The following is a 27,560-nucleotide window of genomic DNA, read 5'->3' on the forward strand; positions in this document are numbered from 1 at the left end:
TGTGGGGTTCCCCAAGGGTCAATTTTAGGTCCAGTACTTTTTAATCTTTACATGCTTCCCCTTGGGGATGTCATCAGGAGACACAGCGTCACCTTCCACTCTTATGCTGATGATACACAGCTTTACATTGCTGTGTCTCCTGATGACACAGGGCCTATTGATACCCTTTTAAAATGTATTTTAGATATTAAGTCATGGATGGCAGCAAACTTCCTACAGCTCAACCAGGACAAAACAGAGGTTTTAGTTATTGGTCCTGAAGGCAAGAGAGAGAAACTTTTTCCAAAACTTCATAATTTTAAACCAACACAATCTGTAAAGAACCTGGGCGTCATTTTTGACTCTGAGCTTAGTTTTATTGCGCATATTAAAAACGTCACAAGGACGGGTTTTTATCATCTTAAGAACATAGCTAGAGAACGCCCGTTTCTCTCCCAGGCAGACACAGAGGTGCTGATGCATGCTTTTATTTCTTGTCGGATAGACTACTGCAATGCCCTGCTCTCTGGTCTACCGAAAAAAAACTATCTGTAACTTACAGGTACTTCAGAACTCAGCCGCTCGTGTGCTTACTAGGACCAGGGGGCGGGATCACATTACTCCAGTTTTAAAATCACTGCATTGGCTCCCTGTGCGATTCAGGATCGACTTTAAAGTGCTTTTATTAGTTTTCAAGTGTCTTAACGGTCTTGGACCATCTTATTTATCAGATATGCTTTTATCTTATCAGCCCTCGCGGATCTTGAGGTCCTCTGGAACCGGCCTATTAATTGTTCCAAGTGTTCGGACCAGAACCCATGGAGAGGCTGCGTTCAGCCACTACGGTCCGAAACTTTGGAACAGCCTGCCAGAGGGAATCAGGACTGCAGAGACTGTTGATGTTTTTAAGGGGAGGCTTAAGACTCACCTTTTTAGTTTGGCTTTTAAGTGATTTATTTCATTTGTATTTTACTTGTCTTGCTTTTTAGCTTTAAAGCTTTTAGGATTATTGAATATTTTATCTTATTTTTATCTTTACTATCTTATTTCCTGTATATCTTTTTACTTTTTACAATCTTATAGTTTTTTAATTTAGTTTAGTTTATATTATTTATTTTATTTTTTATTTATTTTCATTATTGTTACTATTATTATTCTTTTAACTTCCTTTTCCTGTATTGTTTTTAGCTCCAGTGTTTCCTTGTAGGGGGCCTGCTCACTGGGAGGGGTCTCATCGTTCTAGGGACCCTCTCAGTATGGATGATCCCCGTGGGTGGCTGTTTCCTACTACAGGTCTCTCAGTGCCTTGCCATTTCAATTTTTATTGTGCTGATTGACTGACATTTTTTATGTATTTACTTACTTATTTTTAAACTGTTCTCTGGGATGTTTTGTGTGTGTTTGTATGTGCGCGTGTGTGTGTGTGTGTGTGTGGGGGGGGTGGTAACCTGTATGTGATTTGGGAGGACATGGGTGGATGGTATTTGCTCTATTTTTCTTTTATCTTCACTAATATTTGATTTTAATTTCTGTTAAGCACCTTGAGTTGCAAGCCTTTGTATGAAAGGTGCTATATAAATAAAATTTGATTGATTGATTGATTGATTGCTGAATGTTTTAAAAAGCTTCTGGCGCGTGGTGGTGGGGTTTAAAGCGGGTGCACTGGGCTTGGACATTAGCGCAGCCGGAGGAAGAACCCTGGTTGCGGGTGCCCGTTCATCGGCAGGTGGTGCTGTGTGTGCGTGATGGTTGTGCGTTCACCGCTTGGCTGTTAAATCCTGGAAACTTTCTCTGCCTTTTGGACTCATACGGTGCAGCTGGAAGAAAAAAAAAAAAATCATCATTCTGAAGGCGTAGCGGTGCGCCGCCTAATAAAAGCTCTAAAATTATTAATTAATATGTTTCTGTTGAATTTTATTTTATGTGCTACATAGATTTCCTTGTGCGCTGAGAATGTGCAAGTAGTGCGCGATTGCGCAAGCAAGCAGCTTAGAGGGAACATTGGTTATGATGCAATAAAGTAAATACACTATGAGTCAGTAAAGTACCCGTTCTCTACTTGTTCTGTAAAATAGTGGTGTGTGTGTGTGTGTGTGTGTGTGTGTGTGTGTGTGTGTGCCAGATAAATATCAGCTGTTTCCCACATTGACTGATGTGCTTTTGAAACTTTGATCTTGTCTTCATGGTGTTGACTTTCTAAATGTCTGTGGTGAATACATGGAGATCTTGACAGAAGAGAAATCTACCAACAAGCAGAGACTTTATCTGGATTGTCTTGTTGCTTTATTGCTTCAATTCAACAGTTGATCATTGACTTGACATTGTTATGCAGTATAGACTGATGGTATATTTCATGACTTATTGATTGACTGTTGTCACATTGAGCCAACAAGCAGAATCAAAAGACAAAATTCTCTCACAATATTTACATGCATTCATCTGATTGTTGACAAACGGATCAACAGTCAGAAGGTTGATCAGATGGATGAGTTGTTGAAAGGTCAAAGGTCAGGTCGGAAAGGTCCAGAGTGGAAACAGACCTCAGCTGTGTTTCCACAGTAATAAAGTTGTCATGTGGACTAATGACACATTATTAATCTGCGGGATGAATGGGCTGCAGAGGAAGAGAAACAACGTGGCACAAACATCCAGCAGGTGGACAACAGTCACCATGAGCACCAACAGGAAGTGGCGTCCAGGCCCCGCCCACCCTGTGATTGACAGCCGGAGACACTGGGTAACAAACGTGAAGACAGAAGAAGAATCAAAGGTGAGAATTCAGCTCAGAGTCTCTCTGACGACTTCAGTCACACTTTCATCAACTCAGCTGAAGAACCTGAAGGAACATAAAGTCCAACATGTAGCGGCTGAGTGAAGGAGGTCTGGACTCTGTGGAGGAGCTCCATGGTTCCAGAGACGCTGTAGAAGGACAGAAGACCTGCTCTGTGGTCCAGGTACACTCGCACTCTGGAGGACCGAGGACCTGAGACACGAGTACTCATGTTGTTGTGACGAAACCAATATTCACCTGGGTAACAATATAAACTCCAGGATTTGTCATTTGCTGTGTCTCAATTCAGGTTCTGCACCCTTGAGGCCGAGTGTCCTCCGTCTGAAGGAAGCGTTCTTAGAGTTCCCAGCCTAGAAGGACGGACCAAACCCCGCCTCCCCGGTAACCACTCGGGACGGTCTAGCCTTCTGCGTATTTCCTCGTTTCGTCACCGCCGTTCCCTCTGGCTGGCCAACCCCGGAAGTGACGTTTCTATAGTATCACGCTAACCATTGGTTTGCCATCTAACGATGCCGTTGAATGTTCAAATAAATAAAATCCTACGTTAAAAACTGGATACTTTATGTGAAACGTCAATATTTAGATTTATATGTCGTGTCTTAACCAGTACATGCCGCTAATTTCAGCTGACTTCCCAGGATCCCACGATGCTTTGCAGCAGCACGCAAAGCATCATGGGATACCCAAGTACGCAAAGTAGCGGTGTATCTTTGGAATCGGCTAAAACGAGTGCGTATTTACGAGTGCGCATTTTGAGCGTCCTAAACACCCTCGGGAATTGGGACAAGCCTTCACGCAGTGCGATGACGCAACTTCCTTTCAAAATGCGCACTTCAAGGATGCAGAACCTGAATTGAGACACAGCAATTGAATCCAAATCTACTTTCCTCTGACCTTCCTGCTCTGCCAATGTTCCTGTAGGCCACTGCTACACCAACCCCCTAAAATAAACCACAGAAGTCCCTCCCCCTTCTCCACTCAACCTCCCAGTAACATCGTCCAGTCAGACCTTCTCTACTCAGGACCTGCTTCTTGTCAGTGAATCTGTCTGGATGATCACAATAAGACTGAACTTCCTCCATGAATGTCACTTTTCTGTTCTCCTCAGATAATAACAGACGTTTGTGCACTGTGCAGAACTTGCTGTATTTCATCTCTCAGCTTGGTCCAGCTGCTGCCACGTCCTCAAAGTATCTCAGAGGACGGATCTCCAGGCTGGAGGAGTCTGGAGACGCACTGAGTGCTGGCAGTGAGGAGAACCTGTGGAGAAACTGGCTGTGGTCCAGTGTGTGTGAGATCTTCTCCAGCTCAGCGTCTCTCCTCTTCAGCTCCATCATCTCCTGCTCCAGCTTCTTCTCAAGCTCTTTGACTCCACTCACTGCTGCCCCCTGTGTGGATCTGACCTGCTGCTGCACCTCAGAGCGTCTTTTCTCCAGCAGACGGATCATCTGGGTGAGGATCTTCTCGCTGTCCTTCACTGCTTTATCAGCAGAGCCGTTGATGGACTCCACCCCCTTCATGTCTTCCTCTGTGTGCTGGATCTTCTGCTGGATCTTCTGCCTGGTCTCCTCCAGCTCTCTCTGCCTCCCAGGCCTCTGTACTGCTGCTGACACTGTCTGATGACCTTTATGTTCATCCATACAGCATAAAGCACAGATGATCTTCTGATCAGTGCGGCAGAACATCTTCATCACCTCATCATGACGAGGGCAAATGTTCTCCTGGAGCTGCTGGCTGGGTTCCACCAGCTTGTGTCTCTGTAGGGGAGCAGCATCACGATGAGGCTGGAGGTGAGAGTCACAGTAGGAGGCCCGACAGACCAGACAGGACTTGAGGGCCTTCAGTTTCCTCCCAGTGCAGACATCACAGGCCACATCTCCAGCTCCAGCATAGCAGTGATCAGCAGGAGCATCTTGGAGTCCAGTCCCCCCCCCGCAAAGAAACTTGGCACGTTAACTTTGCCGACACGTTAGCGTAGCGCGACAGCGATAGCGTGCTTCCCCCCCCGTCAACGTTAGCGCAATTTCCAACCAGCACTGCAGAGAGAAAGGCAATATCCAGGTGGAGTGAAAATACATCCCAGTGCCCACCATCACAGGCATATAGACGTAGATAAGATAAATTTACATAAAATACCAGAATGTTTGTCAATTTTTCATTAAAACATGTTTTATTTATTTAGTTAGATAAAAATGTTTCCTCCCAGCACAATATGTATTTGTTAATTTCACTCACATTCCTGCCATCATCTTAACACAATTCAGTGTCACTTTTAAGTTGGAAAAGCATAATAATTAAATTACTTAAATGGCACATTTCAAGTAAAACAGTTGCTATTTAGTCTATTTGTGGTGGTATGTGAGTTATACTTCCCATAAAAAGACTTCCTTTTACATCAAGAATATTTAAATTTTTCATAGATGACTCCCAAAGAGACAGACATATTCTGTCAAGTTCTAACCTGAAGACCACTCTGTCTGGTCCAAAAAGAATTATATTGAATTGAGAGAGATTTGCTCAGATTTTCAGTTGACCTGTTGATTTGATTTCTCTGATATTTGGCAGCTTGTTTAATTCTTATACATTGGTATAAAATACATTTTTTATAATAACATTCACGAGTTTTCGTTGTAAAAGTCATCATTTTCATATACACAAGTTGGACATCTAAAAGTGTCGGTATCTGTATTGGTATCGGGATACTAGCCTTGGTATCACCTGGTATCGTATCGAAAGGAAAAATAGTGGTATCGCACATCCCTACTTCCACACACACACACACACACACACACACACTATACTGTAAATGGCTCCAGTTTCCTTTACAAAAGTGCTACAGACGTCATTCAAACATCCATGTGTTTGTCTCATCAAGACCTATATTTTACATTTGACAGCCACTTAAAAAAAAATGCAGGTCAAAAATATGCATAATTTGCATACACAGGCATATGATGATTAGACCTCTTCTCCCTCTTTGTCAACACACAAATGCCTGCAGTTTCCTTTAGAAAAGTGCTACAGACGTCATTCAAATACCTACTTGTTTGTCTCATCAAGGCCAATATTTTACATTTGACAGCATCCTCCAAAAAAAAAATGGAGGTGAGAAATCTGCATCATTTGCATAGACTTCTTTCAGCAGATGTCGCCAGGCGTCGGCAGAGGACGGGGGTCAATTGCGGGCGTCGACAGGGGTCAGGCGTCATCGGGGGTCATCGGGCATCGCGTCGGCCACGGCGGCTCAGTCCCGCAAACGCTGCTTGCAGCTTTAATTTATTGTTTTGATTTAATTTAATTTATTAGTGTTAATGGCTGCTGAAAAAAGGGGATGAATAGTTCAAATTCGAGTTGAAAGTAAAATATACAAATGTTGGTAGTACTAGTAATCATTACTAAGTACAGTTATGCCCATCTGTTATCTTTGTTGGGCTTGAGTTTATGATTTTTTTTTTTACCCTGTGCATCTTTTTTTTTGTTAGTAGTACTTGTCATTGCTCCAACACGAGTAAACATGTTGCGTCCCACTAGATGGCGCATTTGCCTTATTTACAAGCACCATGGTCATCGGAGCTGATCGCTGCCACTCACAGCAGCGTGCGTCTACTAAGGTCTACTAAGATTCCACAATCTATTACACCTCGTGAGCAAAACAGGCTACAGGTAAAATTAAACATCTTCAGTTGAGCAACTCAGGCAATTTAAAGTGATTTAAAAACAAACAAACACTATAATACTAGGAAAAGAATCGTCTATATGTCAATAAATACAACAGATTGAGTATTCATAAAAAAAAAATGCTTACTTTAAATAAGAAAATCCAACAAACCAACAAGTGCAACACTAAAAAGCAAGCCAACAATTAAAATAATGCTTAATTGCCTTAGCTTCGTCCCACACTTATCAGCTTAGCTACTAAGAATAACACACATTATTCACCTGGACAGAAGGAGGTTCTGAGGAACGTGTTGGTCCTGGAGCTTCCTGGTCAGGATGTTCGGGAGATCCCTCGGGCTCAATGTCTGCAGCGCCAACATATTTTAGAATTGCTCCTGCAGAGACAAAGCTCACTAGATCATCAAGCAAAACAGATCAGAAGCACATTTTCCTATTTTATTATTACAGTGATGTTGCAGTAATATAGGAAAATTAAAAATGTATTTGTTTTTAAATTAAACATTATGATTGCAGTGTCCCTTTAAAGCTTTTACCCAATTACAAAACTGTCACTTTTAAGAGTTTTTGGCATTACTTTACACACTGTACTAGTTAAAGTAATAAAACTAAGATAAATGACCCACTACCACAATAGTCTAAAATAGTCAACACCATGCCAAAAAAAAGAATTTCCATAAAATATTTCTTTGAATTATAAAACAGTAGCACATTTCTAATGAAGGGCCTACAAAATACAAACTAAGCTTAGTAAATTCATCCTAAGTTAAGGCTAAAATAACATTAAGAGTCAAATATGTGAGAGACAACTTCCACTGAACAATAACAGGGGACTGACTACAACAACAACTACAACATGCCCTCCCTCCCTCCCTCCCTGTTAGAATGTGAATGAACGGGTGTGGAGTCAATCAGTCATTCCCATGGCAGGATAGGCCAACATGACAGGATATGATCAACTTTCATAAAACAAACAAAAACGCTGATTCATGACGAACAAATATTAGCCAGCCAGCTAACATTTATCCGACGCTAGCTAGCTGGCTAGCAGGACAAATAAACAAACTTGGGGGGGGGGGGACAACAGCGTTTCACCTCCACCTCTCCAGCCCACATCATAAACAAATAACTTACCTTTCCCCTTTGCAAGTTTTTCTTGATCAGTTTTCTTTTCCTTCCGTTTTTCCGCACCGCTGGGATAACTCCTTTTTGATGCCATTATGGAGTTTGTTTGTTTTTAATCCTCTCGCTAACGGGAACGAATGGTAGCTATCAATTATTCACATCATACCTGTCGGCGTCGCCGGCCCACTACGTCACAGCCTGCGTGACAGTGCGGCAAGCCCCCAGAGTCCAAGATGGCGTCCCATTCATTTCAATGAAGTTGCTCACCCAGCGCATGGCTCCCAAAAACCTTTTGACTTCCGCATTGATGGGATAATAGAGCATGCGCAGTTGTGTCAGTGTGGAGACCGTCACTGACAGACGTGCGCGCTCACGAACCGTACAAAATTCAACATGGAAATGAATGTATTTTTTACGGAACAACTGACGATTGTTGTTTCAAAATTATATCAAGAATAATGATTATTATTATTATTATTATTATTATTATTATTATTATTATTATTAATATATTAATAAAATAGTATTATTATAATAATATGCTATTATTTGTGTATTAAACAAGTGAGCAATGTGCCACTGAATAATAAATGATAATTCTTTGAAGCAACTCTCTGTGGACCATAACAGCACTGCCACACATATTTTTTTAATTAATAACCTCTTTGGAAAGCAGACAAAGTAATAAAATGATTGGTCTATTTATTTCATCAGAACTAAAAAAATAAAAAATAAAAACTCAACGATCTTGAAAGTTCCTCCCTTTCTCTTGCACCTGTCGATGTGTGTAGCTAACACAAATTTGCAAATATTTTGTCGTCCTCATGGAATTAAACAGCACACCATGTTAATTTATCAGCGAGTGCTCTCTCTTTTCATGCAATTCATCACTCTTAACATGTAATGCTGAATCATGAAAGCTATGGAGCAAAAAATAATAATTACATAAACGACGAGTGAAATAAAATGTGTCATTCATTCAATAAAGATTTCATTCATTCATTCATTCATCTTCTATACCCGCTTATTCCTATTCAGGGTCACGGGGGTCTGCTGGAGCCTATCCCAGCTGTCTTAGGGCGAAGGCAGGGTGACACCCTGGACAAGTCGCCAGTTCATCGCAGGGCCACATAGAGACAAACAACCATTCACACTCACATGCACACCTACGGACAATTTAGAACGTTCAATTGACCTCACATGCATGTTTTTGGAGTGTGGGAGGAAGCCGGAGAACCCGGAGAGAACCCACGCAGACACAGGGAGAACATGCAAACTCCACACAGAAAGGTCCCAGGTCCAGGCCCCGGAATCGAACTCACGACCTTCTTGCTGTGAGGCGGCAGCGCTTTTATTTCATTTAACAAAGCATATCATTATTTCATCATGCATTTAATTGTTTTGTGGTCCTGTGTTTTAGTGCTTCATAATTGTATTCTGTTGTCAAATTTGCCCATCAAAGTCAGATTAGTAATCCTGTACATCAGTTTAAGGAAAACCAATTCTAGGTAAGGGATTGCAGATCTGGTAGTGACCTGTTACAATGGAAAGAAATGTATACATAATAAGTACGTCTGTGTGCCCGATATTTTAGCTAACACTAAACTTTCTGCACAACTGTCTGCATTGTGTTTAAGTTTAAATTACTTAAATATGTTTGCATACACAATTTTAAGTAAAATTACACAAAAAAAATATTGTACATTTATTTTTGGAATTTTTTGCTTTTTACAGCTTTCCTTTTGGGGACAGAAAAAGGTTGCACAAATGGGTGGAAAATGTGAGAAGAAAAAACTGGACACCCAATGACAACTCCAGGCTGTGTGCTCTTCACTTTGAGGAGAAATCTTTCATTTTGCGTGGTGAGAGAAAGTGCCTAACTTCAACAGCTGTCCCAACCATTTTTAGTTTCTTCAAATCAGGTAAGAGCATGTCTACCAAACAAAAGGTAAGTGAGTCACACACACACCCACACACACACACGTGATTTTGATCAAATCTTTGACCACACATATTCTAAAAAATGTAAAGAGGTGTCAGAGATCTTGGAAGAAGACAGTTTTCTCGTGATTCAGGAACCATGTGACAGCCATACTGTGTCTGATGTAGATGTAGAGGTCACAAATGATGTACAGATCACCAATGATGAAGAGGTCACAAATGATGAAGAGGTCAGAGCAACAATGAAGGGATTTTACATTGACTGTTCAGTTAACATGTTCAATGGTAAAATATTCACATGAAAAAAACTTGAAAATCATTACGGCAGATGTAAAAAAAAATTTGTAAGAAAGTGTTGAAAGTTATCTTGAAATCATTTATGAGGATACTCATTATAATATTGATGAAGTGTTATTTCATGTTTTGTTGGCTGTTTCAAGGGTTTATTTAGTTTGTTGTGACACAATCTAAGGTTCAATTTGTAAAGAAATAAAAGTTCTTGTGAAAAAAGATAGTGGTCAAAGTGATATTAGTGTTATTTGTGTTTGTGTTTTTTGTAGTCGTGTCTGGATTTTTCCTGTTCGTTTCTGGTCTGTGTTTGTGTTCCCACTCTTGGCCTGCACCTTGTCGTGGTGAGTGGGCTTTTAACTAAGACAGGCCAATTATATATATTGTGTGAAGCCAGCAAAACAGTCATTATTATGAGAATTATAACTGAAGCACACTAAATAATACACCATCAGTCACATTTTGCTTTTCTGTTATTAATCTAATGTGTGTTATGTCAAGCCTCCACAGAGGCGTGCTGCAGTCAGGATGAGACGAACAAGGTGAATGGATGAACGGATTGATGAGCCCAGCGAGCCTCCACCATCCACAGACAAGCCAGTCCCATTTTCCACCCAGAAGGATGTCTCTTCCATCTATCTTTGCCTGCCAGGGAAATGCAACCAAACATAGTAATTACAGATGGTGTTGTCTCTGTTAAAGTGACACATGAAAAAAAAAAAAAAAAAAATATATATATATATATATATACATATATACATTAATATATGTTTTGTGATTCATGTTCATGACAATAACAATCGAACAGATTTTCTTCATTCTTCCAATGAGTTTCGCAAACAAACATGGAATTTTCCCTGGATCATACTAATACGTTTGTAGATTATATAAAGAAAATTATAAAACACATTTTTTGTGGTTTTATATTAAAGCAGATAGTCAAACGTAAATGTAGCGTGGTAATGTTGCGAAGACACATTTATTTTTGTTTTTCTTTGTTTCTTTAGAAGCTTTTATTTTGGTTTTCTGTGGAAGCACAACAGACAACACACATGTTAACGTCCGCTACTGCGGTTCGCTCCACATAGGTCTCACGAGCCACTTGAGAGACCTCTCTAGCGTTATTCCCCAGGAGAACACGACCTCCACTGGTAGAAGTGGGTAACTGCACCCTGCTCACTGATCACTCTCACACACGCCACAAACCACAACAAAAGCAGGAACAGTGCTTTGCCACAATTATGCTACATAAACACGTCCTGGTCCCCTCTGGATCCTCTTTTCCGGTCCTCGCGATCACTCTCTTGGCTGCGGTGGGCATGGTTCTGCCCGCGGTGTCTTCCTTTGTCAGGGCATTCTCTGGCCCAGTGACCCATGCGGCCGCAGATGTGGCACGCCCCCTTTTCGCCTCTGTCTCCGCTAGTCGCCCTTCGTCGGTTGTCGTTGTTCCTGTAGGGCCGTCTCGCCGTGTCACTGAGGTGCTTTATCATGGTGAGGGAGGCACGCTTTATCTTCTTGTCCTCTGCATCGCTGGCCTCCTGCAGAAGCCTCTCAGCGTGCACTGCATGACGTCGGACCTCTGTCAGCCGGGCATCTTCAATCCCCACGCAGCAGCTTCTGTTAACTGCTTTGGCGATCTGGGGGAGCAGCCCTTGTCTGAAAGCAGTGATGAGGCTGGCCGTTTGGTTGACGGCAGTCCTGATGAACGTGGCGACGCTGCGGCATCGATGCTGGAGTGCGCAGGGTTGTACGGTGGTAGCGTTGGATGAGGGCAGGCGGGAGGAGGGAAGACAGGCATGTCCAGGAGAGGGTCCCTCAGGCCTGTAAGAGAAGGATACAGACGATTTGGTGCATTTGAATGCTCGTGTGTGAGTGGCTCCTTTTCTCCCTCCTCTGGGGAGTGTGTGTGAGTGTGTGCACCCTCTGCCGTTATCTCTGTCACCCCTGTGCTCCAGCGCCCAGCGCTGTTCACACCTTTCTTTACTTGTTTCCTGTCCCTGACCACTGCTTCAGGTTTCCAGAATGAAAAACACCTTTCATGATCTTTGATGATTTGAATCTCCCACCTGTTTGGGTTTTTCTTTTTTGTAACCTTTCCCTCGGCTATATTCAGTTTATCCCGGAGGTTTCTCAATTCCTCCATACTCAGTGATCCCCCCTCTGGGAAACCATAATTTTCAACCCAAACATCCGACATATCAAGACAATCTGGACCGTATTTTTTCCGCATGTCGTCCACAATTTGTCCCCCCTGGGGAACTGCAGCAGCCACTTTGCGCTGGTTCTTCCCCAGCACTGTCTAGACTTATTACTTGTAGCTGCACAGGCGTCCCTGTGCCCCCTTTTTTTACTCAGGCGCAAAAAGGTCGAGAAAAAATTCACCCCTTCGGTACTTAGTCACCAAAGGTTTTGCCCGCTCAGCCCTCACCAACCTTCTTGGATATCTGGTGAGCGGGACAGGCCTGCGATATGACCTTGACTGGCGCGATATTATGATTTAGCGTACGTTACGCTCAACGTCATTCCGTGCGGCAGGTAAAAAAAAGGTGGTGTTGTCCTGGGTGTCCCAATTCCATCGCAAGCCGATCGGAGCCGATTATCACCCAGGTCGTTTGTCGGGTTGGTTGACCCGTTTTGTCGTGCAACAGCTGCAACTGCAAACTGCAGGCTTCAATTTACCGACGCCTTACACATGTGATGGCATGGAGACTGTGCATTGTAGCAACATCAGTCCCCTCAGAGAGAATCTTCTCCAAAACAGGGCAGATATTTACAGAGAGAAGAAACAGGATCAGCCGCACAAAGATGAGGCTCTTGGTTTTTCTCATTGTCAATCTTCACTAAAGGACAAAACTGTTATCTGAATGCTGATTTTTTTTTTCTTTTTGTTCTACACATTTTAATTCATATTTTGTTGTGTGAGTTTCTGTAAGCGTATGTTGTTTGACTTTACATTTGTGTAGTAGTAAAAAACTAAACGTTTAAAATTGGTAATAGTTATTTAGAGAGAGGCACCTAGACCCACCTGTGGGTCATAACACCCCCTCTCTTAAGAACTAAACCCTATTAACATACCTACAAACAAAACTAAACAAGAAAAACCTCAGTTCCCCTGAAATAAGAATTCCGCAGCTAGTCCACATGTACACGTGATAACGCTTCTGCCAACACAATTTATCAACCCCCCTTCCTGTGGCAAATCTGGAGATTGAAGTCTTGCAGGAGCAGAGACCACCGCATGTACGGCTGGTTTGATTGCGCATCCTATCCAGGACCACAAGGGCATCATAGTCTGTAAAAACCTGACCCCAAATTAACATCAAGATGGGCATTGTCAGAAGGAGAGCCAAAGCTTCTTTCTTAACTTCCCAGAATGGATGTGCGTGCTGCTTACTTGTGGCATGTCCCTCTACTTCTATGTCATGGTGCAAAACTGACGTACGGCGGGGGTGGTCAGAAAACAATAGTGGGTGGCTCTCAATTAATTTAACAATATCATGACGGGCTAATGCAGGCAAATGGGACAAAAATAAGCTTAAGTTATTCATAATTTCAGAGTTTCCCAGGCGCGCCGAATGAACACCGATTTTTTTTTTTTTTTTTTTTTTCATGAGCCCTCCCTCCGCCAATGGGCACGGAGGGGGCGGAGGCTCAGGCGACACATTTTTCCGAGCGACGTAACGCCCGGTTCACACTGGACGCGGAAGCGCCACAAAGCGCCGCAAAGTGCCGAGCGCTTCCATTCGGCGCCCATGTTAAGCAATGTAGTAGTTCACACCAGACGCGAACAGGCGCGCGGCTCCCCTCGCGGATCGCGCCATGCATTTAACGTCAGTTCACTGGACGTGGAAGCGAAGCGCCGCCGAGCGCTTCCATTCGGCGCCCACGTTAATCAATGTGGTGGTTGCGCGGCTCGCGGCATGCATTTGTTGTTTCGGCGTCTGCTCTATTTCGTGCGCGAGCCGCGAGCGGTCCTCGTCAAAAGTACAGGAAGTCGCTCAATAAAAACGAGAAAATCCGGTGAATTTTCAAAATAAACTAATTTCAAAATAAAAACCCAATGACAAATTTGATCATATATCATATTTGTATGTTATATTTGTCAGTACATTGTATCAGAGTGCGAGAGAGATTAAACACACACACACACACACACACACACACACACACACACACACACACACACACACAGGAAGACTTGATCAAAATACGTCTGTTTGATCATTATGAAAGAGGTCTTGTCTTGAGATGGACACCTGAGTGCGTGTTTCTATTTATTTACACACACACGCACAAAAGTGAGCTATGGAGCGGGCTGGCTACGGGGCGAGGGGGGGCGATGGCGAAAATGATTTTTTTTATTTTATTTTTTTTAAAGAAAAAAAAAAGAAGTGAAAAAGTGGGAGTGAAAAAAAGAGTGCAGCTGAGCAGAAGCGCTTGTCGACCGTCGCGGAGCTGTTCGCGTCTGGTGTGAACCATTTGGAGCCTCGCTCGCGAAATTCGTTGGCGCGGCGCTTCCGCTTCCATTGAAATGAATGGCACGAGCCGCGCGCCTGTTCGCGTCTGGTCTGAACCACTACATTCAGTGCGTCTACATGGCACTAGAGAAAATCGAATTATTGCCTTAGTCCGATTATGATCGGAGAACTCACGTGCGTGTAAACATGTTCCTCCGATTATTGGAGTTGGAGATTGGAGTTTGAGAACTCCGATTGGAATCGGAGAACTCCGATTGAGACACCCAGATAATGCGATTGGAATTCGAATTTCTCTGCCATGCATACACTTTAATCGGACTATTAACTGGACAATGCGAGTGCGCATGCGCCACGCCTCGCTCTCGCGACTCATGACCGCACAACTACGTCGTCTAACAAAACAGACGGCGCGAAACAACCTGGCAAACGCGAATAAGAATGTTGACATTTGGAGAGAGGATGAGACCGGGGCGATGCTTTCTCTTCTAAAAGAGATGGACATATTAAAATAACGCGCAACGGAGACCTTTTTAAAAAGGGTAGCGCAGCAAATGCAGGGCTCCGGCTTTGCGCACCCCTGAACAAAAACGTATTCCTTCGTATTTATATTTCTACCTTTTCGTTCACATTTTTTGTAAGTTAGAAGAATTTCAACTTTGTAAATAAAAGCACAGCAAAGAGATGTTTTCCTGATTTGTTTTTATTTGGGTAATTTCGCTGTTATTCTGCTGGAAACGGCGTGCAGCGGCACCAGCTTCCTCCACGGTCGGCACTTTAATGAGCGTGTGTATAACTGAAGACACCGTTCCTTTGCAAAACCTGTACACAAACTCTCCCACCAGTCTGCTCCGAACCCGAATCCAACAAGAACGAGAGTTTGGGGTCCGTAGCGACGGTACAAAGCGTAGCATCGAAGTGTTGTTGTAGCCCTCCAACAGCAAACAACGTTCTTGTCTGCCTTTTAAAATAACCAGGAGCACAAGAAATAGGGTACACCTTATCTGCAAAGCAAGTAACACGTACATTATGAACTATCGTTCCATGTCATAGATAGATTTAATATAGATTTAATATGTCAACCGAAAGCAGCTGACCGGCTGAAAAGACTCACTCCATCCCCTAGTGTTGGGAGGAGGACCCGTCAATAATTTGAATTTCTCAGCTGCATGTATACGGGGACCAAGGTGAGAACTCCGATTGGACGAGAAAACCGAATGATTGCTTAGTCCGATTAAGCTGTGCATGTAAACGCACTGATTCATTAACATGGGCGCTTAATGGAAGCGCTTGGCGATTCGCAGCGCTTCACTTCGCGGCGCTTCCGCGTCCTGTGTGAACCGGGCGTAACTTTTCAACATTTTGACGTGGCAGACGCGGGATGATTGTTTTCTATCAGGAGTGTGCACTACACTGTATTATGGTGTACATAATATAAAACTGTGCAATACATAATCTGTATCGGAAAGTTTGCGCTCCACGACATACGGACCAGAAAAACCAGCCTGCAAACCGGAACCGGGTAACGGCAACAATACCAACACTCGGTCGCCTGTCTCAAAAACTCGAGCCACAGCTTTCTTGTCAAACTGCCGCTTCATTTTAGACTGGCTGGCGACAAGAGTTTGGTGAGCAGTTTCACAAGCACGATGCAAGCGTTCACGGGAAAAAAATTACGTAATCTAACACATTATTCTCTACTCGTTTAACATCGGAAAGCCACTTACCCCTTAACAGACGCAAGGGTCCTCTCACCGAACATTAAATCAGTTGGGCTGAACCCGAGGGACTCCCACACATACAATCGACGACTGAAGATACACTTTATGCTGCGGAACCATCACTGTGCTCATTTTAACCCCCCCCCCCACACACACACACACACACACACACACACACACACACACACTAAAATATACGAATTGCAGTAGGTTGGTTTTGTTGCTCTTGGTTGTCCGTTAGTTTTTTGAGAGTTAGTAGTAGATAGATCCCTAGATAGTAAGTTTGATAGATGGATAGAAATAGATAAGTTAGTGAAAGTTACACACACGCACATATATATATATATATACATATATATATTAACCTCTTTCAATGAACTCCAAAACATACATGGTCAAAATCCATATTATTATTATGTTGTTGTTTTTTTTAAATGCTCATACAAAACAAAAAAAAAAGTGTCACATCCACTTGTAGTGCATTATTTTTGCCAGCAAGCTTCTCTTGTTACGACTGACCACATTGACCCATATTTTCCATATACTCACCTGAATCAACGACCTTCCCCGAGGTGATCGGTGGAGTGACACGCAACCAGCACGTGACCTCTACGACGAGCTTCCACCCACGGAAGTGCCATAGGAGGACACGGATTAAATAGTATGGCTTGTCCACCAGAAGGCTGTATTATGGTGTACATAATATAAAACTTCGGCCCAGTTCTGCTTGTATTGCAATGGTTGGTGTTCCTGAAGTTTCATTTTTCGTCCCTTTTTATTTTTTACATCCATGTTTGTGATGGAATAGTATTGTGAATCGCTAGCTCGCATTGCATGCTGGGAAACAGCGTCACTCAAGGAAGTTTTGGCTTCGCTGACACGGTCCTGAAGGGAAGTGGGTTTTAGTGCACTGGAACGGGATGAATGTGTTCAATCAAGCAGTACAAACCTGATTAATTGTCTTAATACTTCACTTCGAATGGCCATATTGTTTAGGATTAGAATTAGATGACAACTTCTTCAGAATATTTGCAACTATTCAATTTGACCAGCAGGTGTCAGTAGAAGACGAAATTTCATGTTGACTATTTCCTAATGGAAGTGCTCTCTTTACGTTGGATTTTTCTCATAATTATTTGAAGTGTAGGCCTGTAGTTGATGAGGAATCACGGTGTGCTAACGCTACTCAAACAGCTTTGATGAAAAAAGGGAGTGTGATTTGGGTTTGTGGTACATTATGACAATCTTGGACTTGCAAGACTGAGGCGACGGTTCAATTCCCATCAACGTGTATTATATATGTGTTATTTAGCTCATCTATTCTACATTTTAAATAGATCACATTTGACATCTGACCCACTGAACACTTACTATTGAACATATTTTTAAACTATGGGCTATTTAGTCTTGTTTTAGGATATAATATAATTCATTGCACAAACTGTCAGGCTAAGTATAGAGCTATAGTCTACTACAATCAGTCGTGCCAAAAAAGAGACATTGTCTTTATTTTTCATTTTTATTTTATTGTGTCAGCATTGAACCGTACAACCATGTAGTGTTGTCCAACAAGAATGCATGGCGACTCAAATCCCAAACAACCTATGAAACAATGAACACGTTTCTATTGCACTTCATTTTATTGAGCACTAGATGACCTCCTCAAGCACTGTGTCATTGAAGCCTCGAGTAATGAACCATTTTTTGAAACAAGTGTCGAAGCTTCAACAAAGCCTCCATCGGCCATCACTACCTACGGCTGCGTGCTCTCACACCATTTCAGAAGTGACTAACTGCAGAGTTGGGAGCGGAGGAGGGATGACAGTCAGGCTGGCTCGACTGCTCCTCCTTCTCAGACGTGGCGCGTCCAATCAGCAGCCGACATCCAGGACCGCACCTGCAAGGCGTCATCCACTCTCTCTCTCACACACACACAAAATAAATTGTGTTCAATCATGTTAAACTTGGTTGGGGCACAGCCATGGCTCTTTATATTTTATTTTTTATTTTATTTTGTATTTTATTTTGAAGTTAGCGCTTTGCATTCTGGGCGATCCTCAGTACAGAGGAAGCCCATGAAGCAGGTGAGACGGTCTCCTCCCTGCTGAGACAGAAATTAATGCAATAATTTGAGCTATGCTTCATCTAACTGTGTTTCAGTGTTTAAATGTGTGCTGGTGTCTTTCATTTCATTTTTTTGTTTGTTTGTTTTTTGTTTTAGCAAAGTTCGTTTTTTTTTTTATTGCTATTAAAAACGATTAGCATGCTAGCATGTCCATTAGCAGGACACAGCTCTCATACGGAGCACGTTGTCTCTGCAGGAGGTGACCAAGTTTCACGGAGCAAGTTATGGTTGTGTCCCATTCTGTTTCAGGTATGTGTGTGTAACTGGAAGAATGTTACAGTGTATAAAAATGGAGCTTTAGGGAGCGAATTATTGAAATTGCGAATGTCAATTTTTTGTATTTTGTAGAAAAATGTATTTTATTTTTAATATTATTTGTATTGTAGAAACAACAACTATACGATCACTACTTCAGTACAGAGGAAGCCCATGAAGCAGGAGGTGACCAAGTTTCACGGAGCAAGTTATGGTTGTGTCCCATTCTGTTTCAGAGAATAAACTGCTGCTCCACACCTGACTTCTGCAAGTCTTCATTATACAGCAAGCAGGACAGAATAGGAGAGGTCACATTGGTGCCGTGACTCGAGACTCTTTTGTTGTGCTACCGATGCTGCAGAGCGACCCGGGGACTGTTCTGCTGCTGCTGTTCATCTGCGGTCACTGAAGTCGGTCAGATGTGTTGCTTTTGTGCAGTGTTAGACATCAGATAGAGGGTTTATGTACTTTTATTTGATTTTTTTTTTTTTTTTTTTTTTTTTTTTTTTCAGTTTCCAGTCTAGGCCTTTTGTGGTTTCATCCTTTTGTTTTGTGGTATTGTGTTTTGTTAACTTTTTGGAAAGATGAGTAATCCTCAGGGTAATGTTTTTGTAACTCCTTTTGGTGCTGGCAGAGGGAGGGGTTTTATGCATCCTTCAAGTTTACTGTTTGAGAGTCCTGTTCGGGGGGGGGGTGTAGTGTTGGGTAATCAGTGTACACCTGGGCGCCCCTTGCTCAGTACTGGTGTTATCCCTCCCCCCAACTCAGATGCAAACCCTCATGCCCTTGCTAGCCAGGGCACGCATTCCCCTGTCCCGGACAGGCACAGCATGTGTTCCCCTGCACCTACCCCTGATGTTATTGCTGCTAGTATTGTAGGTCAGATGGGTGATGCATTGATTCAACAGGTCAGCCAGCGGGTGGCACAGGACATTATCTCTCACCTCAGTGCATCTGTCACTACCCCTTTACTCAGTGCTGCCCCTTCACCTGCCCATGCTGATATGCTAGCCAGTTCCCCTTTACATAGTGCTACCCCTCGACCTAGCCATGCCAATGTGTCTGCCACAAATGCTTTTGACGTGTCCCATTTGCAATATGTCCCTCATCGAAAGCTGAAGGAGCCCCCCTGCTTCAGAGGAGACAACTCAGACTCTGTTTCCGTCCAGGAGTGGGGGGAGCTCATGAGGAGTTTCATTAAGAGGGGGAATCTGCAACCTGAGGAACAAGCGGAGGAGATCCTTGTTCATCTTGGTGGCAAAGCAAAGGATGTTGTCAGGTTTGGGACCAGGAACAGTGGTATTAACATCACCTGTAACCCCGATGCCATTTATGGTCTCTTGCGGAAGCACTTTGATTCTGTTCCGTGTTCACCACACCCATTAGCAGACTTTTACACCACTCTTCCTGGGAAGGGTGAGGATGCCTTTGACTACTGGCTTAGACTGAACCGCGCTGTTGACTTGGCCATTGAACGTCTGAAGGAGCAAGGAAAGTCACTGGACAGCCCCAGCACTGAGGTGACTCGAATGTTCATAAAGAACTGCCCGTCTACTGAGCTCGCCATGACCTTCAGGTCGAAGACGATAGACAAGTGGACTGCTCGTGAAGTCCAAGACATTCTGAACGAATATCATTCTGAAATGATGTCAGTGAACAGAACTTCCAGAGAAAGGGTGTCAGTGAATGCTCTTGCTGCTGTCTCGCCACCTGCACCACCTGCTGAAGAACAGAGCCCACTGCAGCCACAGGCCACTGACCCTGATGCCCTGAACCGCCTTATTAACATGCTGGAGAAGGTGCTCCTGCAAAGATCTTCCCCAGCTTCAAACAGTCCTGTTCATGGTCCGACTCGACGGCCTGGCCCAAGGCACCCCAGGATCGGTGGGTTGCACTTGGAGGAAATGTCTTCTTCTCCACCATGGACTTAACGTCTGGCTTCTACAATGTGCCACTCCATGAAGAGCACAAAAAATACACAGCTTTCTCTTCACCTTTTGGCCTCCACTAGTACAACAGAATGCCACAAGGTCTGTCCAACAGTCCTGCAACATTCATGCGAATGATGATGTCAATCTTCGGGGATGAAAACTTCACTAGTCTGCTCTGCTATCTTGATGACCTGATGGTCTTTGCCCCAACTGAACAGCAGGCGCTTGAGCGTCTAGAGATGGTGTTCTCCCGTCTGAAAAGTCACAAACTCAAACTGGCCCCCAAGAAGTGTCATCTCTTGCGGAGGTCAGTAAGGTCCCTGGGACATGTCATTTGTGGGGACGGGGTGATGAAGGACCCTGACAAGATGAAAGCCATCATGAATGTGGGAGAGGCTGACCTGATGGAGAGTGATGGTGTGACCCCTTCCTGGAGGAAGATTAATTCTTTCCTGGGCCTAATCTTCTACTATCAGCACTTCATAGCTGACTGCTCTGCTAAAGCAAAACCCTTGTTCAGACTCCTCTGGAAGGCAGGTGCAGCATAAGGCCATGAGAGGCAGGAAGGTGAAAAAGCGATCATCTGCTCCACCAGCGCTTATGGCGAGCGACTGGACTGCTGCATGCAAAGAATCGTTCCAGACCCTGAAGAATGAATTAGCTTGCAATGTCACCTTATCCCACCCCAACTTCAGTGAGCCCTTCGTTCTCGCTGTTGATGCGTCGTTTGATGGCATTGGCGCAGTCCTGTCTCAAGTGCCACCAGGTGAGACTGTTGCTCGACCTGTCGCTTTCGCCAGCAAGACACTGTCCCGATCACAAATTAACTATCCAGCGCACAGGTTGGAATTCCTGGCGTTAAAATGGGCCATTTGTGACAAGTTTGGTCATTGTCATTGCCCATTGTCCTACATCTTAACAAAGCCATGTTTGGACGCATGTGAACAAAGATGGGTTGCTAAGCTTGCCGCATTCGATTTCGATCTGAAGTATGTCCCTGGCGTTAAGAACGTTGTCGCTGATGCGCTAAGCCGCGAGCCATTCGTTCAGTCATGTATCAGTCAACATCTGAAGAAAGAGCCCTACGTTGCACTGCTGGACGAAGTTAATGGCGTCGTCAGGGGTACAGCGCAAGATGCCTTCCGGCTGACAACTGCCAAGTTCTTCAAGAAAGGGAACCAAGACCATCCGATTCTGATGCTGAAGTCGTTATTTTATTTTGAAAGGTGACCCACAGCTATTTTAGGTCGAGAAAAAAAAATGGCCGAAATGTTTGTTTGATGGAAAGCGGGTCAAGCCGGAGTGGTTGGTGAGCCAAAAATTCTTTTGACCTCACTTGGTCTGTGTTGACTCGAACCAAAAACTCAAGAAGGAAAATAAACGAGTTAAATGGAACCCACATCTCATCAATTTATGAATGATGTAGTGGTGCTGGTATGACGGACGGACATTGAAGACACCTGAGTGTCAAAGGTAAAGAGCGGCTACATGAATGAAAACTGTGGAACTACACAGTCAATCAACACAGTCAACAAATTGAACACACAAACACATCACATCCTTCCTTCATTTGGCAGCAGACAATAAAACAGCAGTTGGATCAAAGATGCAGTGGAGTCCGAAGAGACGCCAGTGAAGGATCTCTGATCCAGTGGAGCTCCAAGCTGCAGTGACTTTACACACAACTGAGCATCATGTTGAGTTGAAGCAGCAGATCAGAGCAACACTGTCAGTCACAACAGGACGTGTTGACACTCAGTGGCTGGAACACACTGGAGTGTGAAGCTGCACTGAGGACACTGTAGTGGAGACACTGAGGACCTGGGGCTTCATTTACAAAAACGTACATGGATTTCATCCTGAAACAAAAAAATCTGGATGTTCAAAATGTTGCAAACGCACAAACGCACACCCATTTCCTTTGAGCGTCCCAATCCTTGTGGAATTGATCGCACATGAGCACGAGCCCTGCTCCTCCCTCGGAACACCTCCACATACAAAGCGTTGGACTTTTGGAAGGACAGTCTTGAGGTCAGCATGACTAAAATCTCCAGTGAGGATGGTAAAGCTTTTGGGTTTGCTGTCTGTTGATCACTGATGGCCTGGTACAGTTCATTGAGTGCAGCGTTCCTCTCACTGCTGTTGTTGGTGGGAGGGATGTAAACTGCAACTAGCAAAATGGCAGTAAACTGCCAGGGCAGATAGAATGGACGGCACTTTATGATCATCAACTGTGCCAGTGGTGAACAGTGTTTGCATACCACTGCAGTGTCCCGGCACCACGCACCACAGATGTAAACACATGCTGCACCACCGCGGGACTTCCCTCCATTTACATGATGATGGTGATGGTGATGATGATGATGATGATGATGATGATGATGATGATGATGATCAGACATTAATGAGTCTTGATTCACTTTCACTGTCTTTAGAATCTCACATGTCGACCACAACTTCTCTCTCTGCTCTCCTTCATCCAGTGAACTCTCAGAGCTTCAGTGTGCAGTGGTGTCTTCAGCTCTGCAGTCCAGCCCCTCCCACCTCACACTGCTGGACCTGAGTGAGAACTTCCTGAGGGATCCTGGAGTGAAGCTGCTCTGTGCTGGACTGCAGAGTCCAAACTGCAGAGTGGAAGTTCTCAGGTCAGTTCCTGCTTTCTACTGGTGGACAGTGTGTGTCAGCAGATGACAACTGGTGTGTAACGCTGCTCAGTGTGAAGACTTTGAAGCAGATATTAAAGACTCATCTAGACAAAGTGGATGTTGTTGATATTTTCATGTCAACAATCTGCAGCCAGAAAAGACTTTGGATGGTGGAAGAAAGTGTGGAAAATGTCTCCAGTCACTTTGGAGCTCAATGGAAGTTGTTGATTGGTGATGAAGGTCACATGACTGAGCAGAAGATCGTGTGAAGAAATATTAGAGGCAGATTAATAGTGCAGCAGTATTTCTTCATCTTGTCCTTTGAATGTGTTTGACTTGTAACGAGACTCTGATGACTGAAAACAGCCACAAGCACACAAAGGACTCACTGATTATTTTCCATCTTCACTGCTGATTGGCTGCACACTGACTGACACACTGCTGTTGTTATTGTGTTGACTACCCACTGGCACAATGACTCATTTGAGGGAATGACTCAGTGATCCCAACAGCTGCACATCTGGATCATCAACAGGGAGAAATGACTCTGAATATGACATTTACACCATGGAAGAAATCAAATATTGATTCTTTATTCAGGCTGGAGAACTGCTGGTTGACAAAGCTCAGCTGTGATTGGCTGCTCTCAGCTCTGAAGTCCAACCCCTCCCACCTCAGAGAGCTGAACCTGAGTTGGAACCACCTTAAGGATTCATCAGTGAAGGAGCTGAGTGGTTTTCTGCAGAGTCCAGACTGTAAACTGGAGACTCTGAGGTCAGTTCACCCTCTTCACTCTACAACTTCTATCACTCTTGTTGTTGTTGTCATGATTTTCACTTCATTGATGTTGGAAATTCAATTTGCAGACACTTTTTTTTTGATAATTAATGAAAGGGCGTGTTTTCATTGCCTCACCTCGCCTCGCCATGGTATGGTGTTAGGGTGTTTGCACTGGCCGCTACACAGTTGTAGGGGGCGCTGTTTTGGTACCTCAATCCCCCAGGGTCCGAGCAAGACGAAGCGAGTTTAGTGGTGACGTAGCGACGAGCAGGGCACTGGATTGGCTCCGTGTCCGCGTCGATGTTCCCTGTCAGAGCGGACATCCACGCCAACTCCTTTGACACAGAACTTCCGTGTCAGGTACATTTTACCGTGAATACAAATAGCTACTATTGGTGTTGTACAAATACATTTATGTGTATACAGTTTTTGAAAACAGCTTTTTCAATACATGTTTACTTTCGTCTTTTGGGGAGAGGCAGGCGAACCGGGAATGCCCTCGACGTCGCGAGTGTGTTCAACCATATTCGCGAAAACGACAAACGGCAAATGGAGAAGCGCTCGGTAAAGAAAACAAACAATCGAGTTGCTCCTGCGTGAGGCGCGGTAAGCTAGGGAACCCCAGGAGTCTTGAGGAGAGAAGAAATACTGATTCGTCGAGAGGACGTGGCTCTTGGCCGCGAGGAAGCCTCAAACACCGCGGCATATAACAAAGTCGTCCTTGGCTCGCGAGGGCAGCTATTTCAAATAAGGAGGCGTGTTTACTGTCTGTTTTTCTGTTTGTTTGTTTTTAAATAAACGCTATTTCCCGTTGTATCCGTCTCGTGTTTACTTTTGGTGAAAATATGAAGGTTGAACTACACATTTGCTCGCATGGAAAACGAAACAATAAATTATAAATGTTGCTGCATAAATGATCAACTGTGACTTCAGTGAGGGAAAGTGTTCTTTCTTGAACAGAAAAGCAACCACAGACCGAGCAGCAGGTATGAAATAACTTCTACTTTGTCCATCGCTGCGCTGTTGTGTATCGCACAGAAGTGATGCTGGGGAAAACATTGTCCCGCTTTACCGTGTCGACTCCGCCCACGGTCTCGTAATCACAGAGCCAATGAAAACGCAATCGTACCGAGGCGAACCGTGGTGAGGCAAGGCAATGAAAACACGCCCTAAACTGGGCTTGAAGGTACAGTGGGTAAAATCCTCCCATCTAGTGGTCAGATTGCAGACTGCTTTTGTTGCAGATTCTGAAGTCGACGTTTCACTTTGATGTTCAGAGTGATGACACCCTGGTAAAATTCCATCGTTATAAACTCTCCATCATTTCTTCTCTATTCAGGTTGGAGTACTGCTGGTTGTCAAAGCTCAGCTGTGATTGGCTGCTCTCAGCTCTGAAATCCAACCCCTCCCACCTCAGACACCTGGACCTGAGTCAGAACCAGCTGCAGGATTCATTAGTGAAGGTTCTGAGTGGTTTTCTGCAGAGTCCAGATTGTAAACTGGAGACTCTGAGGTCAGTTCACCCTCTTCACTCTACAACTTCTATCACTCTTGTTGTTGTCGTCATGATTTTCACTTCACTGCTGTTGGAAATTCAATTTGCAGACACTGGTTTGTGTTTGAAATGAATGGAACTGGGTTTGAAGCAGGGGTGTCCATTAGGTCAATCGTGTGGAGTCCTCGTCACTTCCAGCAGGTAGAATGGTTCAGGCAGGAAGTCAATGATTAGAAAACACGGTGGTTGTGGTTGATCTTGGGGTGAATTCCAATTCCTCCCTTAACCCTCAATCTCAACCCTCAATCTCAAAAATGCGCGCTCTCTGCTAGGTGCAAATGCTGTCCCGATTCTAAGAACGTCCAGTTGAGGGAGGAGATTAAGGGCTGTATCGCCCTCAATATTGAGATTCTCCGGGACCACCCTTGGCAGTGAGGGCTACCCAGAAGGCATTGCGTATTTTCGCCAAGACATCTTCGAAAAAGATGGCGACGAAAAAGCGAGCTACAAATGGAAGTATTTTCTTAGTTAATAAAGATATAAATATTACGAAACCATTTTATTGTCTTAGTTTAAGAGTTTTTTATGGATTATTGACATCGTTGTTGCGTAACATTTTTATTTTTTTTACTTTACGATGTTTGTCAGCCGGACCGGCGGTCCCGGCTTCACGTTACTTGTGTACCTCGTTGTGTAGCGACGGAGGACTTCTTCTTTTTCATCGTCTTTTTCTTCTTCTCCTTCTTCTTCGTCGTTGTCGTCTTCATGACAGACTGGACTTAGCTTTGGCGTACGGCAGCCCCCCACAGTCTGAAGACGTAACTGCACTTAAGGGGTGTCCCATTTCTAAGCCCTTACACTTATTTTTGAGGGCCAAGATTGAGGGCCAAAGATTGAGGGTTAAGGGCGAGGGTTGAGATTGAGGAGTTAAGGGAGGAATTGGAATTGGCCCTTGGTCATAATGTCCGATGTACTGAATTTTGTTTTGACGCCTCGCTCGGAAAATACGCTTCAAAGTCACGCACAGCAGAAGTCATGATTTGCACTTGACTGCTGTTGGAAATTCAATTTGCAGACACTGGTTTGTGTTTGAAATGAATGAAACTGGGTTTAAAGGTACAGTGTGTAAAATCCTCCCATCTAGTGGTCAGCTTGCAGATTGCAGATTCTGAAGTGGACATTTCACTTTGATTTTCAGAGTGATGACACCCTGGAAAAACTCTCCATCATTATAAACTCTTCATCATTTATTCTCTATTCAGGTTGTGGGGCTGCAGTTTGTCAGAGCTCAGCTGTGATTGGCTGCTCTCAGCTCTGAAGTCCAACCCCTCCCACCTCAGAGACCTGGACCTGGATGGGAACCAGCTGCAGGATTCAGGAGTGAAGCCACGAATGGATCTTGTCCACAGCAGAGACTATCAACTGGAGAGTGTGAGGTCAGTACTGGTTTGGAACCATTGGATGATGGTTCCAGCACCAAAGCCAGTTGATCCCACAGCAGAGGTCCAGTGTTCCCAGTCACAGTGTGAGAGGAGGATGGTGATGTCCAGCTGCTCCTCATTCATCCAACATCTGCTGCCAAACTGCTTCTTCTCTCAGTTCACCACCCAATTATTGATCAGTTCATCTTCATCAGGCCTCAGTATCAGTCCAACACTCCATGGTCACATGATCTTCACATGTTCCACACTAGACATGTGACTGAGAGTCTGCTTCTTCTCACCAGTCACTCCACCATCTCCATCAACAGTCAGCGTCTCTGTGATGATGCGTTCAAGGACCCTGAGTCCTGACTCCTGCTGTCTCTTCTTCTCTCGACAGGTGGAGGTGAGGGAGGATGAGGAGGAGACTGAAGAGGAGAGCTCCATCTAGTGGTGGCTGACAGAACTACAACAAGTGGAGCCAAACAGCAAGCTGTGTGTCATGACGAGTGATGGTGAGGTGAAGCCTCATGAGGCAATGAACCACTTAAGGCAACTGGTTCGAAGCTTCATGTGCACACAAAACCACCTACTGGCCAAATGTACAATCACAGGCAAGCTGTGTCTGAACCACGTGTGATGCATTGAATTTTTGTGTCTGTTATGTCTGTTGGGAATGACTATGAATTGCAAAAAATGAATGACCAAATAATTTCTGTACATAAATTATATATATGTATTTGGGTTTTTTTCTCACTTATTTCTGATTATTTTTATGGGTGCTGATGCCAGTGGTTATGGGGATGCTCCAAACAAATTTTGTTGTTAACTTTGTTCAACAATGACAATAAATAAATAACTTGACTTGATAACTATGATACATTTTTTGAATGTATTCTGTTTGAGCAATTTT

The 27,560-nt window shown here is 43.9% G+C and overlaps 1 protein-coding gene across 1 annotated transcript in view; it reads left to right on the forward strand.

The window, feature by feature from the left end:
• Positions 1–27,189, forward strand: part of LOC142888022 (NLR family CARD domain-containing protein 3-like) — a 138,935-nt gene extending 111,746 nt beyond the window's left edge. The window contains exons 4-5 of the mRNA XM_076026029.1: positions 26,489–26,662; positions 27,174–27,189. Coding sequence (XP_075882144.1) covers positions 26,489–26,662; positions 27,174–27,189 — 190 coding nt within the window. The remainder of the gene's footprint in view (positions 1–26,488; positions 26,663–27,173) is intronic.
• The last annotated feature ends 371 nt before the right edge of the window (positions 27,190–27,560 follow it).

The sequence above is a fragment of the Nelusetta ayraudi genome, unplaced genomic scaffold, assembly GCF_046127955.1.
Source record: "Nelusetta ayraudi isolate G7.1 ecotype Tasmania unplaced genomic scaffold, CSIRO-AGI_Nayr_v1 ptg000018l, whole genome shotgun sequence".
Taxonomy (NCBI): Eukaryota; Metazoa; Chordata; class Actinopteri; order Tetraodontiformes; family Monacanthidae; genus Nelusetta; species Nelusetta ayraudi.